Source organism: Rana temporaria, chromosome 5 (genome assembly GCF_905171775.1).
Source record: "Rana temporaria chromosome 5, aRanTem1.1, whole genome shotgun sequence".
Classification (NCBI taxonomy): domain Eukaryota; kingdom Metazoa; phylum Chordata; class Amphibia; order Anura; family Ranidae; genus Rana; species Rana temporaria.
In genome coordinates, this window is record NC_053493.1 from 268,962,997 (window position 1) to 268,978,767 (window position 15,771).

General features: G+C 45.2%; 1 protein-coding gene and 1 long non-coding RNA gene across 3 annotated transcripts in view; one reads left to right on the plus strand and one right to left on the minus strand.

Annotated features, from left to right (window-relative positions):
• Positions 1-5,046, minus strand: part of CTDP1 (CTD phosphatase subunit 1) — a 160,159-nt gene extending 155,113 nt beyond the window's left edge. Inside the window, exon 1 of one of the 2 annotated variants that reach the window (XM_040353848.1) lies at positions 4,659-5,044. In XM_040353848.1, coding sequence (XP_040209782.1) covers positions 4,659-4,969 — 311 coding nt within the window. In that variant the 5' untranslated portion in view covers positions 4,970-5,044. Of the gene's footprint in view, positions 1-4,658 lie in introns of both variants that reach the window. The other variant, XM_040353849.1, reaches the window with a different exon arrangement.
• Positions 5,047-8,872: 3,826 nt separating this feature from the next.
• On the plus strand, positions 8,873-10,779 carry LOC120939640. The gene is made up of 2 exons (XR_005749331.1): positions 8,873-10,485; positions 10,569-10,779. It is a non-coding gene; the product is annotated as an uncharacterized LOC120939640 (long non-coding RNA).
• The last annotated feature ends 4,992 nt before the right edge of the window (positions 10,780-15,771 follow it).

Genomic DNA, 15,771 nt, shown 5'->3' on the forward strand with positions numbered 1-15,771 from the left:
TTTGAAATAAGCGACTGTCTGAAATCGCACAATTTGAAAGTCGCAGTCAAGAATGGGGGCTTACACTTTACTAGGGTTGTCCCGATAACACTTTTTTAAGACCAAGTAGAAGTACCGATACTTTTTTTTTTTTTTTTTTTTATGTCATGTGACAGTGGCACTAATATTCAGCACTGAGGGAGTAGACTGTAGCTTTTTATTTAATTTTTTTCCAAAAGATATTACACACATTTTTTTATGCTTTCTTTATTTTTGAGGGGGGGGGGGGGGTGGATAGTCAGCGTTTATTTTATATTATTTTTACAATTTAACTTTAGAATATTTATTGCAATGTTTCTTTTTATTTTTTATTATATATATTTAACCCTGTTGGGGGAGGGGGGGGGGGCTTTGGTGAGATGTCAGGGGTCTGGCATCTCCCCTTTGAGACAGGGAAAGGGACTGAGGATCGAGATTCTCCAGTTCCTTTTCTCAGCAGCCTCAGCTGCACTGAACATGAATGGACAGGAGACAGCGGCTCCTCTATTCATAAACTGGAGCATCGTAAATGGTTTACAATGCTTAGTTATGAATGGACAGAGTCAGTAATCCGTTCTTGTCTTAACCGTACTGTACGAATACACTTAAATTCCTTACTTATACCCAGTAAATAAATTCTCCTACACAAGATGCACCTGTTTATCTGCTGTTTTCTGTTCTCTACATCCATTTAAAGTGCTGAATTTATAAAGCTTGTCTGAGCTGTCAGAAAAAAGGGGCAGAGAGCTGTAGTTACACTTTTCAGAGCTCAGTAAAGAGTTCTGAGAGCTGATTGGAGGGAAGAGAGACACCCCCCTTTACACAACACACAGGGACAGAGCTGAGACAGTCAGTCAGCTGGAGATCTCTCCCCGTCACCATTTTTCTGTGTCAGGAGAACTTGGCAGACATGACCCATGCTGATAGAGAAATTAAGTAGCCAACAGAAATGACGCTTCATGCTTTTAACTTAGACAAGTAAACACTATAGAGCAGGGATATTCAATTAGCGGACCTCCAGCTGTTGCAGAACTACAAGTCCCATGAGGCATAGCAAGACTGACAGCCACAAGCATGACACCTAGAGGCAGAGGCGTGATGGGATTTGTAGTTTTGCAACATCTGGAGGTCCGCTAATTGCATATCCCTGCTATAGAGGGATATGCTTTGCTCATATTTCATGTCTGAGGTTTATAACCACTTTAACCATTTCCCAAAAGGGTTATATTCAAGACATGCCCTGAATGATAACTGTCACAGCAGCTTCTCCTCCTAAACTGAACTGCCAACCCATCTAATGGCTGGTATTATAACTAATCAATTGTGCAGCACCATGGCAACAGCAGATCAAACAAGTACAAAGATGGCAGCTTCCTTGGCTGTAAAGGACAGGAGTGCTTAGTTCTGCTATTTTTCACTGTGCGCGGGAAAGCTTTTCAGTGCAGAAGAGACATGCAATGTCTCTTGTGAAAAAAAAATACGCCTACCTTCCTGTTCACAGCGATTCCTGAAATGTAAACCGAGCTGCGCATGCACATTTAAGCTTACAGCGGCTGGTCAGATCCCTGTATGCAGAGATGACTAGCTCCTACACATGCCCAGAACTGATGATATCCCATGTCAATGAAGATGACACCTGAAGCTGTGTTTCTGTGCTGGTAGCCAGCACCATCATGGCTGCCTGTTGTCCCCTGCTGTAGGCAGAAAATCAGGTGAGAAATTGACCAATCGCCCCTGCTGGATGACCTCCTCAAGGCTGCTTCGTGTCCTTGCCCTGTTGTGAACCCATCGCTGGGCAAGATCGGGTGCTGGCGAATGCTGGGAGCCGCTTGAACACCAGATCAAAGTAGGAGCTTCAGACAGATGCATCTGGCCACGCCCCCGATCTAAAGAAAAATGTACAGTCAGATTGTAAAGCGCATGCTCGGCCTAAGAATGTTCACTTTGCAGACCTGAACGGTTCATTTTAGACGCTAGCAATCACAAAGCAGAGTACATTGTAGCATAACAATTGGCATCCCATGAAATTTGGCACCCTCTTGTGCACATGCAGCTGATCCTGCAGGCAAGGGATCAGGAAAACAAGCCAAGCGCCGATAGCTTGAGTCAAAGTACGACAGTAAGCAGAGAGTGGTTAACTCCATACAGGCCATATCCCCGTTTGCCTGTACTCCCTCCAGCATTTATGGTGCTAAAGCAGAACTTTCCCCAAACATCTTGATAAAAAAAAATAATGTTCTTTAGCAGGGAACATACATTCCACATTAATAATTATGCTACCAAAATTAGTGTGTGCTGTAAATTGCCAACAGCCTTTCTCCCGTTTCTTCTTGCAGGAGGCCGCCATTTTGTTGAAGCCCAGAGCCCCTGTAGTAAATCATAAACTGGAACTAAGCCCATCGACATAACGGTTTAAAATAACAGTTACATTCCAGAAGTTGATAACTGTCACATTGTTTCCTCAACCAAACTGTCTGGTGTCATAACTGATCACATGTGCAGCACCATGGCAGTTGCAGGTCAAACAGAAGCGCCTTCATTGGCTGTAAAGTTTTGTTGGTGCCTAAAAATGGAGAGTAAAGCCTCATACACACGACCGGAATTTTAGAAGACAAAGCGTAGGGCCTTTGTCCGAAGGGCATTGGCCAGGAACTTGTCTTGCATACAAACCGCAAAGAATTGTCGACCAACAAAAACGACACATGTTTTTTTTAGCTCTTTAGCGCTACCCTTTGGGCAACTTCTGATAATGTTGGGTCCGAGCATGCATGTTTGTACTTTGGGGTTTTGTCCGACGGACTTGTGTAGACACGATCGGAAAAGCAAGGCTTCACTTCCCGATTCCCTTAAAGCGGGGTTCACCCAAAAAAAAAAATATTTAATTTTAGACACATTAGATCCAGCATAGTAAGGGCATTTACATGCCTGCGCAGTCATATAGAGTCATATAGTGCCGACTCTTAGCTTGGGTATTTCCGGAAATCTGGTGACGCGCGTTGTGCAACAGGTCACCTGTTTCACAAGCCGTCAATCATCCAACGAAAGGATAGGAACGCCCAGTCCCGCAAGCATCGGAAGCCTGAGGCAGGGATAGGAACGCCCAGTGCCGGAGACATCAGAACGGAAGCCCTGGACAAAATCAGGATATAAAGATAAGTGCAGAGAAAAAAAAAAAAAAAAAACATGCCGAAATGAAATGTTCTTACTATGCTGGCTCTAATGTAAAAAAAAAAAAAAAAAAAAAAAAAAAGTTGTTTTTCGGGTGAACCTCCACTTTAAGATGCCGGCGCGCCTCCACCCGGAGCTGAGGGGACAGATTGGCTTCTGGTGAGGACATCGCGGGTGCCCTGGACAGGTAAGTATCCTTATTTTAAAAGTCAGCAGCTGCAGTATTTGTAGCTGCGGACTTAATTTTTTTTTTTAGACAGAACTCCGCTTTAAAGAGGAAGTAAAGGGACATTTTTTTTTTACATGAAAAGTAAAGGCATAATGTGCTAGTATGCATCACGTACTAGCACATTATGTGAAGCTTACCTGCAAAAACGAAGCCCTTATCGTCACCGCTGGAGGCCTCATCTATCTCCACCTGTCTTCCTTCTGGCTGTGTGTCTGTCCAGAGCCACGTGACGTCATTCCCGCGTGGGAGCTTCTGGGCATGGCACAGGGCTCTGGAGAAAGGGACAAGGGTGGCTGTTTCTTCAGAGTGCATGCGCCTATGACGTCATCAGCTGCATATACAGTAAATATCTCCTGAACTGTGCATGTTCAGGAGATATTTATAGTACCTATAGGTAAGCCTTACCTATAGGTACAAACAATACATGGAAGTTTACTTCCTCTTGAATTTTCTGACTGAAGTTCCACTTTAACCACTCGCTGCTTACTGTCATTGTACCCTCTGGCTCGAGCTCTCGGTACTCGTTCGTTTTCCTGATCACTTGCCTTAGAAATCCAGCACTGCATGGAGGTACCAAACTTAACGAGACACAGATTTTCATGATGTGGTCAGCAGGTGATTTGTAAATAGACCCTTTGCTGATTGGAGTAGAGTGGGGACTGGTGTCACATCTGAGCCTGCTCAGTTTTTGCAGAGCAAATACAGTAGGTCGTTGATCGCTATAGGTACTTCGCTGTCCACTTACATCAGACTACCTCTGATCTGGTCCACGAAAACATAAAAGGATGCAGCCCTTTTCCTGAACCTGGTCTGTTTACATCTTCATGTCCATAGACCGACTGATCAGATCCAACTGAAAATCTGACAGAGATCTGATCGGAATGCCTGTGTGAAAGAAAAGGGGCCCAAAAAGTAAACAAGTGGAGTTGTAATCCGTGGTGGGGGGGTGGGGGATACATAAGGGGGCTCTGCTTTTGCTTGGTAAACACGGCCTTCTACAATATAATAACGTAGTAGAGCGGAGACAGGCGGTAGTGATAGTAATCAGAGCTGGGCGGTGATGAGCAGACGTTACACACACACACACACACACAGAGCTGTCATCTCCCGGAACATGTGGCCGAGCTGTAAACAAGCGCACAGGGGGCTGAGCTCCTCACATTGGAGGGAAAGCAGGACCCGTCCTCCCTTCACTCCCTCCTACACACACACACACACCTCCCTGCCCTCACCCCCAGCTTACCCCGCACACACGACCTGTCCCGGCCTCACACACAGCTCCAGCACCACTCCGGCCCGGTCCGACTTGACTTTCCTCTCAGGGGGTCTGTGCGGCCTCCCAACCGCCGCCTCCTCCTGCGGGCCACGCTTCTCTCTGCTCTCCGCGGTGGGGATATTGAGCCCCAAGGCCAGCACCGAGCCTATCTGTACGGACGTGCCCGTAGAGACTTTCCATTCCAGCAGACGCATAGGCCGGGGCCCCGGAAAGCGCACCTCGCCCTCCTGAGCCGCCGGGGGCCGCGCCTCCCCGTCCTCCTGCGCTCTCCGCTGCATGCTCAGCGTAGCCCAGGCGGCACAGTAGATGCTAGAATGGAGTTGTTTAGCGGAGGGTGGGGGCGGAGACACGGGGGCTCACGTGACGGGTCACATGGCGGGGAGGAGCGACTAACATCACAGCTTTCTCAGTCCGCTCAACGGTAGGCCAAGGAACGGTTTAGCGGAGGGGCGGGAAGTCAGAGGTCACGTGACGGCTCATACGGTAATGAGGAGAAGTTACATCTGAGCTGTGTGAGGCTGCTGGTAGATTACCGAGTCATAGAAGTGGGGGAGCCGAGGGATTTGAGGTGGGGAGTACTGTGTGTGTAAGCGCATACACCTCTCTATTCCTGTAGTATTGTAGCAGGTCAGTGGCCACACTAAGGAAACTATGGGTGCTATAGAAGGGTATGGGGAACATGTGGGGGGGGGTTCTGTGGGTTATAGAAGGGTATGGGGAACATGTTGGGGGCTCTGCAGGGTATGGGGAACATGTTGGGGGCTCTGCAGGGTATGGGGAACATGTTGGGGGCTCTGCAGGGTATGGGGAACATGTGGGGGGGCTCTGTGGGTTATAGAAGGGTATGGGGAACATGTTGGGTGCTCTGCAGGGTATGGGGAACATGTTGGGTGCTCTGCAGGGTATGGGGAACATGTTGGGGGCTCTGCAGGGTATGGGGAACATGTTGGGGGCTCTGCAGGGTATGGGGAACATGTGGGGGGGCTCTGTGGGTTATAGAAGGGTATGGGGAACATGTTGGGTGCTCTGCAGGGTATGGGGAACATGTTGGGGGCTCTGCAGGGTATGGGGAACATGTGGGGGGGCTCTGTGGGTTATAGAAGGGTATGGGGAACATGTTGGGTGCTCTGCAGGGTATGGGGAACATGTTGGGTGCTCTGCAGGGTATGGGGAACATGTTGGGGGCTCTGCAGGGTATGGGGAACATGTTGGGGGCTCTGCAGGGTATGGGGAACATGTGGGGGGGCTCTGTGGGTTATAGAAGGGTATGGGGAACATGTTGGGTGCTCTGCAGGGTATGGGGAACATGTTGGGGGCTCTGCAGGGTATGGGGAACATGTGGGGGGGCTCTGTGGGTTATAGAAGGGTATGGGGAACATGTTGGGTGCTCTGCAGGGTATGGGGAACATGTTGGGGGCTCTGCAGGGTATGGGGAACATGTTGGGGGCTCTGCAGGGTATGGGGAACATGTGAGGGGCTCTGCAGGTTATAGAAGGGTATGGGGTGTAGCACTGACCCCCGCAGGAGCTGCTGGTTTAATTTGGGCCTGCACTCTACCAATAAACCCCACTAACTTGGCTCAATCCCCTTGGCACAGCTGTAATGCAAGACAATACAAAATGCCTGTATTGTAACCCCAGGATCCACTGACTGCACTTGGAGGGAGAAAAACAGTACGCCACAACAACTGGATACTTAACCAGAGATATATTTTACTGTGAAATATGCAAAGAAGTGATTACAGTAATTGTGCTGTCATCCCAACGTAAGACGACAGCACAATTGATTACAACATAAACTATTTGAAAACAGTATACATATATGTAGGTTTATACCTGGGAGCTCCCCCTACTTTTTAAGCTATGCGCGAGATCTCACTTAAAGCGGTGTTTCACCCTAAAAAACAAGTTTCTAGCATGACATCAAGCATACTAGCGCAAGCTACAGTATGCCTTTCTTTTTTTTTTTTTTGCGCCGTACTCACAGTTAAATCCTGTAGTGAAGTTTCAGACTCCCCGCGGGGAATGGGCGTTCCTATGCAGAGGGAAGATGATTGACGGCCGGCTATGGCGCGTCACGCTTCCCGAAGATAGCCGAAATAGGACTTGCCTCTTCACGGCGCTATATGGCGCCTGCGCACAGACATCGGAGCTGACTGCGCAGGCGCCACGAAGAGGCAAGTCCTATTTCGGCTATTTTCGGGAAACGCGTGACGCGCCATAGCCGGCCGTCAATCATCTTCCCTCTGCATAGGAACGCGCATTCCCCGTGGGGAGTCTAAAACTTCACTACGGCAGTAAACTGTGAGTACGGCGCCAAAAAATAAAATAAAGGCGTACTGTAGATCGCGCTAGTATGCTTGATGGCATGCTAGAATTTTTTTTTTTAGGTGAACCCCCGCTTTAAAGTACTTAGTCCTGGATCTTCTTTTCTTCGCTAGCTAAAGTAACCCCTTGAGATTTGTAATCCACAGTTTTGATGAGTCAAATTGAAGTGAAAATGCTCCTGGTGTAACTGCAACAACTATTTTAAAATCGCTTGAAACGTCAAAGTAGATAGGCCTCAAGCCTTCTCAGTGTCAGTTTCTCTGCTCCTCTGTGGAACTATAAATCCCAGTGAGGCCTGTATATGAGTCTAACTGCGTGTGAATCTTAGCAAACTGTGGGTTGTGACCTGCTCACCCCCTGGATCGGAGCTCCGGGTAGTAACTTTTGTCCTGTGACTGCAACTTGCTTCTCCGTCAGTTCTGTTCAGCTCCGCTGGATGGATCCAGTCCTCCGATGCTCGGATGAGTGTCTCTCGGTCTCTGCAATCCAGCCACCGTCCCTCGGGCACCCTCAGATCACTTGCCCCAACAACCGGGATTGTTTCCCCATCGCTGTGTGTCCTTGTCTCCAAGGAAACCAAAAACAAAACAAACATCTCTCTGCATTACCAGTATTTGGTCACTAGATGGCTCCAAATACTTAAACATAGCAATGTCCATAGACGTTGTATTAAAGTATGCAAACACACATCAATATACGAGAATGTCAGCGCTACACACTTCCCCTACTTTATCTCTTTGGTCCTCCAAAGAGGTTCAAATTGCTAACTCTATTCTGTATTTTAGCCTCTATATGGTCATACAATACAGACACAATGCACAATTCACCATACAAACCATGCATTTTATACTTTTTCCAGCCGCACCTTTCCTCGTTCCCCGCGCGCGCTCCCGAGGGCACATCGGGGAACTTCTGTGCTGGCCGTGTCCCTTGGACACAGCCAATCACAGATCGCGGTAAATAGCTAATCACAGCGGCTATTTACAGCGCGATCTGTGCGGCCAATGAGAGATGATCTCAAATGTAAACATATGAGATCATCTCTCATTGCCGGCTCTCCCTCCTCACACAGACATCGCGTGTAAGGAGAGAGAGAGAATCTGTGAGTGATACAAAGTTTCAAAGTGTTACAAAGTGTACCTAAATCAGTGCCACCAGTACTACCTGTGCCACCTGTGATCAGTGCCCACCTGCCGCCTCAGTGCCCACCTGTGCCACCAATGCCCACCTGTGATCAGTGCCCATCTGCCGCCTCAGTGCACATCAGTGCCCACCTGTGCCGCCTCATCAGTGCCATCTGTGCACATCTGTACCGCCTCATCAGTGCACATCTATTCCACCTCATCGGTACCCATCTGTGCCACCTCTGTACCCATCTCTGCCACCTCTGTGCCGCCTCAGTGCACACCTGTGAAGTCGCCAGCAACCATGTCAAAACGTTGCTTTTCCGCCGAGCAGGCATATCAAATTATTTCCGCGGCTGACGAGAGCAACGGGGAGCTCTCTTCTTCCGATTCCCATTTGGATTCTGATTCGGACGTAGACTATGAGCCAGTCTACAGTAGTGGAACAGCGACAGGCTCAGAGGGGGAAGATAGTCAGCCCACCAAACGAAGGCACTCTGGTGAGGAGGCGGTGGCATCCACCAGCACTGTCATGCCATCCACCAGCACCGTTATGCCATCCACCAGCACCGTCATGCCATCCACCAGCACTGTCGTGCCATCCACCAGCACCGCAGTACCTTGGCAACAAAGGCCAAGGACCCATGCAAGCCTTCCCTATGACCTTCAGTACCCCTTGTGGCTTCCTCCAAATTCCGGAGAAGCCAACATTCCCCCTTTCACTGCCCAGCCAGGAGTCCAGGTGGACACGGACAATTTTTCCACAATTAATTTTTTTGATTTATTTTTTTACTGAGGAACTGCTATCTAGCATTGTGGTTCAGTGCAACTTATATGCCCAACAATTTATTGCCAAGAATCCATCATCTTCTTATGCCCGTCCCTTCCAGTGGAGAGATCTAACAGTGGAGGAGTTTAGGATTTTTTTATGCCTCACATTTTGCATGGGACTCAACCCAAAAAATGAAAAGCATTCCTTTTGGTCAAAACGCCCCATTTACCATATGCCAATCTTCTCTGCAACAATGCCCAGAACCAGATACTTCATGATCATAAGGTTCCTCCACTTCAATGATAACACCCAGTGCCTTCCCCGAAATCACCCAAATTTTGACAGGCTTTTCAAAATTCGCCCCTTATTAAATTATTTTTCGGAATTATTCCCCCAGTTATATAGCCCGGAACAACACATATGTGTAGATGAGTCCCTTGTTAAATTTTGTGGCCGACTGAAAATAGAGCAGTTTATCCCCAGCCCGCTATGGGGTGAAGGTTTACAAACTATGTGAACGAGCCACAGGGTACCTGTATTCCTTCTTGGTCTACGAAGGGAAGGACACCCAGCTGCATCCCCCCCATTTGCCCAGACTACTTGGGATCAAGTGGAAAAGTTGTTTGGCAACTTATCAACCCCCTACTGGATAAAGGCTACCACTTGTACGTCGATAACTTTTATACCTCTCTTCCCCTGTTCCACAACCTTCATCGGAAGCAGACCCCAGCATGTGGCACGGTAAGAAAGAACAGGAAAGGCTTTCCTCAAAGCCTTGTGAATAAAAAGCTGAGGAAAGGGGAATCGGCAAGTCTGAGCAACAAGGAGGTTCTGGCAGTGAAGTGGAAGGACAGAAGACATGTATATAAGTTGTCTTCCATCCACAACAATTCCTTTGTGGAAACCCGCAGAAGGCGTGGCACCACCATCCAAAAGCCCACATGTATCCGGGACTACAAAACATCCGACCATATGTATCCACATATTCTCGGATGGTCCACATAACATACACATTGTAATGTGTCTCACACATCCCCACCCATGGACACGCACTCTTTACCAGACTAATAAAGTCTCTTAATCACTTTTGTCTGCCAATGGAGCACTCTTATACTATTTTTATATTAAGTACCTTAATATACACATCAATTCCTGACCATTAATCATTGACTAGTTACCCCTTCGGGTCATCAATGAGTAGATCTAATTCAATAAAAAGGAAAAAAGTTTTTTTTTTTTTTTTTTCAGATAAGATTACAAACCTGCTGCCAGTCCCTCCTTTTTTATATACATGCCTTACCCACAGATAATCCTACACTTTAGCACAATATGCTATGATTTAATATTTCTATATCTCTTTAACTACACAGGGCTAACCCATTGGGGGCACTCTGCAGGCACCAGCTCCCCTGATCCTCGGAGGGCGTCCACTGTGCGGCTCCTTGCAACCCCCCTGGGGTCTGTTTTGGTTTCCCTCTCTCCCCCCTGGGGTTGTGGGTGGCGCTCCCTTTGGATTTTCTAACGGCTCTGCACATCTCTGGTCATTACAAAACTCACTTCATTCGTTAACGGTAAACCTTATTCTTGGGTCAATTTATGTGATTTATATTTATACTTTTTTGATCGCAAATTTATGTTATGTATAGTTTTGTAGAATCAACCATCCCCCTGAAGAGACCACTTAGAGGTCGAAACGCGTCGGGGAACGCACATCACACAGCATAAAGCAATGTTGTATACATTTGTCCAATATTGTGGAATATGTATTGTATCACCAGATCCGGAAAGGGTTTTCTTTTAATTGTTATTGCATTTAAAATGTATGTTATTGACAACCATAAAATAAACCATGTTTTATTATATTACATTTGTTACACTTTTATACTTTTGCTGTCCAAAGCCCCGTGGGGTAAATTCCTTTTTCTACACCTATACACCCCTTATGCCACTGCCTGCCCTGTAACTGACCCTGGCTTGTTTTTCAACCACGATTCTGCCTAATGATTTTGTAATACCTCTGCCTGATCTGGAATTGACCCTGGACTGTTTGACCATGCCTTTTGCCTGCCTCATGGACTGATCTTGTACCCTGCTACTGGACTAGTGGGATTCAACACAGGGGTCTCACATATGTGAGGGGCTCCAGAAAAGTTTTTCTGGATGAAGAAAACAATTTTTTTTGTTTTCTCATCCTAGATTAGGGTCTGGTTGCCTGGAGGCTTCAAAGAGATTTGGGTGGGAGAAGCCTCTACCCCTGTCCCCATTCTGTCCTGAACGAGGCCCTACTTCTGCCTGTAGGACCTATGCCATCATGCCTCTGCCTGTTGCATGAACTGACCACCTGCACTAACCCTGACGGGACAGTATCCCTGCCTGGACGTTGCTGACCAAGTCGCTGCCTGGACCAGTGCTATCCTGCTGTGTAGAGCTGCGCTACTATTACCACAGGTAATCTTTTGTTTTTTACACTTTGCTCAGCATAATGTATTTTGGGATGTAATTCTTGGTATGTGCATGCTATGTGTCTCTGGAACACCTGACGGTGTTCCTTGCATGTTGGATCTCTGTATGTGGTCAGGCTGTGTAGAAGTCTCACACATGTGGTATCGTTGTACTCAGGAGGAGTAGCAGAATTCATTTTGGGGTGTCATTTTTGCTATCTAAATGCTATGTGTTGGAAATATCTTATAAATGGACAGCTTTGTGTAAAAAAAATGCATTTTCATTTTTTTTCCACATATTCCAAAAACTGCTGGAAAAAAGAAACCGTTCAAAAGACTCATTATGCCTCGTAGATTATACGTTGGGGTGTTAGCTTTCCAAAATGGGGTCACTTTGTGGGTAATTCCATTGTCCTGGTGTTTCAGGGCCTTCAAAAGTGTAATAGGTAGTCAACTAGTTAGATGTGCAATTTATGCTCCTAAAACCCCTGATGGCGCTCCCTGCATGTTGGGCCTCTGTATGTGGCCAGGCAGTGAAAAAGTCTCACACATGGGGTATCGTTTTACTCAGGAGGAGTAGCAGAATGTATTTTGGGGTGTCATTTGTGGTATGCACATGCCATGTGAGAGAAATAAGCTATTACAATGACAATTTTGAGAAATTTTTTAAATGAAAAATAAAAATCTTAATTTTGCAAAGTATTCTGGGAAAAAATTACAACTTCAAATAACTCACCATGCCTCTTACTAAATACCTTGGAATGTCTACTTTCCAAAAAGGGGTTATTTGGGGGGCATTTGTACTTTCCTGGCTTGTTAGGGTCTCAAGAAATGAGATAGGCCTTCAGTACATCAGGTGTGATCAGATGTGATAATTTTTTATGATTTGCACTATAGCTTGTAGACTCTAAAACTTTCACACAGACCAAATAATTTCCAAAAATGTTGGGTTATTTTTATCAAAGACATGTAGCAGTATAAATTGTGGCTAAAATTTATGAAGAAAAATTAATAATTTGCAAAATTTTATCACAGAAACTAAGAAAAACATTTTTTTTCAAAATTTTCGGTCTTTTTTCATTAACTACTTGCCCCCCGGACCATATTGCTGGTCAAAGACCAGAGCACTTTTTGCGATTCGGGACTGCGACGCTTTAACTGACAATTGCGCGGTCGTGCGACGTGGCTCCCAAACAAAATTGGCGTCCTTTTTTTCCCACAAATAGAGCTTTCTTTTGGTGGTATTTGATCACCTCTGCGGTTTTTATTTTTTGCGCCATAAACAAAAATAGAGCGACAATTTTGAAAAAAAATAATATTTTTTAAATTTTGCTGTAATAAATATCCCCCAAAAATATATAAAAAAAATTTTTTTTTCCTTAGTTTAGGCCGATACGTATTCTTCTACATATTTTTCGTAAAAAAAATCGCAATAAGCGTTTATTGATTGGTTTGCGCAAAAGTTATAGCGTTTACAAAATAGGGGGTATTTTTATGGCATTTTTATTAATATATTTTTTTTACTAGTAATGGCGGCGATCAGCGATTTTTTTTCGTTACTGCGACATTATGGCGGACACTTTTGACAAATTTTTGGGACCATTGGCATTTTTATAGCGATCAGTGCTATAAAAATGCATTAGATTACTATAAAAATGCCACTGGCAGTGAAGGGGTTAACACTAGGGGGCGGGGAAGGGGTTAAGTATGCCTGGGTGTGTTCTTACTGTGGGGGGGGGTGGCCTCACTAGGGGAAACACTGATTTTCTGTTCATACAGTGTATGAACAGAAAATCAGCATTTCCCCTGCTGACAGGACCGAGAGCTGTGTGTTTACACACACAGCTCCCGGTCCCCGCTCTGTAACGAGCGATCGCGTGTGCCCGGCGGCGATCGCGCCCGCCGGGCACACGCACGGGAGTCGGGGGCGAGCGGGCGGCGCGCACGCGCCCCCTAGTGGCGGCTATACGATAGGACGTATAGCTACGGGCTTTCGCCCAGGAGAGCCGACCTGCCGCCGTATAATGACGGTGGCTGGTCGGCTAGTGGTTAATGGCGCAAAAAATAAAAAACCCAGAGGTGATCAAATACCACCAAAAGAAAGCTCTATTTGTATGAAAAAAAGGACAAAAAAATCATTTGGGTACAGTGTTGCATGACTGAGTAATTCTCATTCAAAGTGTGAGAGCGCTAAAAGCTGAAAATTGGTCTGGTCAGGAGGGGTGCCCAGTAAGGAAGTGGTTAATCATAGGAACAGCTGGGTATTTTTACTCCCTGTGGATGGACAATTGGTTTCCTCTCTGGCACATGCATATTTTTCCTTATGCGAATTTCCATATCTGGTAAGTTGCTCTTCATTTTTGTATTACCCCTTTTTCTGCAAATGCGCGCTCTTATTCAGCTCTTTGAATACAAGAAATAATGATACACATTATTTCTTCCCCTCCCCCCATTTTTTTTTCTCCCTTCTCTAGGCGTGGACCTTTTTGGTAGGCTACATATGAATTTCCTCCTTGTGAACACAGACACTAGTCTCCATATACATCTTTCTCCTTTTGGCGCATTTCCCTACTGAGACAGGATACTATCTACAGATCTTATTTGTTATAAGTAACATTTATCTGCTTTGTTAAATGACACAGTTGCATGGCTGTTTTTTTTTTCTTGTCCCTCTCTCCATTTCAGCCCTGGTTCACACTGGGTACGATTTGGAACGATTTGAGATGCGATTTGACATGTCAAATCGCATCTCAAATCGGCGGCAATTGTCGGCAATGGCACTGTCCTAATCAGTGCGACACCGCATCTGCGATTTCAAAAAGTAGTTCCTGTACTACTTTTTGCGATTTCGGGCCGCGATTTACATTAAATTGCGGCCAAAATCGCAGCCGCGAAATTGCGGTAAAATCGCGCATTTTACCGCGATTTTGAATTCGCAGCAGTGTGAACCTAGGCTTAAACATTTTTAATCACTTGTAAATATTGTTAACCACTTGAGATCCGCGCTATAGACAAAATACGTCCGCAGCGCGGCTCTCAAGTGCCAAGTGGCCGTTTAAACACGGCCTTTTATGTGCATTACCCGCTTATTGCGATTTTTTTTATTTTTTTTTTTATTTATTTTTTACAAAAATACGTCGAAAAATACGTATCGGCCTTAACTGAGAAAAAAAAGAGTTTTTTAAAAAAAAAATGGGATATTTATTTTAGCAACAAGTAAAAAAAATATATATTTTTTTTAAATTGTCGCTCTTTTTTTGTTTATAGCGCAAAAAATAAAAACTGCAGAGGTGATCAAATACCACCAAAAGAAAGCTCTATTTGTGGGGAAAAAAGGACGCCAATTTTGTTTGGGAGTCACGTCGCACGACCGCGCAATTGTCAGTTAAAGCGACGCAGTGCCGGAAGCTGAAATTTCGCCTGGGAACGAAGGGGGTTTATGTGCCCAGTAAGCAAGTGGTTAAAGTTGAATTTATTTTCTATGTAATATATGTATATATCTCCTTTCTAATAGACATGTAATTTTCTGACACAATGATCGTCCATAATACCCCTAGAAGAAGGATCACAGATACCGAAATGGCTGTCGGGTTGGACTATTTTCTGTCTCATGTCTGTTCAATTGTTTTATATAATAGGATCTGTACACCACTTGGACGTGGCCTTTTATCCTTGTTAGGACACCGTTTGATGTCCTGATTTGAACTATTTAAATAAATTTGTTATATACTTTTCTACAAAATTATGTGTTTGTGTCACTTATAAAGTCCCACCCTTGAGGGGGTATTCCATGTTTTTTTTTATAACCTTAGGGATGTGGTGACTTACAAACACTGACACTCTCCTGATTGTAGGGTCCCTTTTCTTCATATATCCAGGGTAGCAAATACCCAAACCCCCATATCTTTTTCCCGCAATCTCGAGACTAGACATCTACTCTCTTTATGTACTTTATTTCTCAATACCTTCAGAGAGTTCGTATATTTTGAGAATCATTTTTTCCTTTTTATTTTGTTTGCGGCCCTTTGTGATTGAATTTTTTGTCCCTTAGTTTAAGTTGGAATACCCTATTTGTTTTTGTCTTGGTGCACTGTATCATCTTGATTGGGTTTCATTGTGTTTAGATCAAAAGATTTTGAGGGTCACATGGCCAGGTATAGAGAACAAGCTAAAAAAGAGGCACAAACTTCTGAAATGACGGCGTGCTTCTCACAGCTATCAAGATTAGTTGAGAGAAAAGCACATTTAATATGGCATATTGAGGGTTTTGAACAATATATCAGAGAAGATATGAACCCGTTAGGGCTTCGTATCCAAATTTTTCCCACTTTTGAAAACATTGAAGAATCTTTCAACATGAAATGGGAAAAAAACCTACAACAATGCAGTCTTGTTATGATGAGACTTCTGATAGAG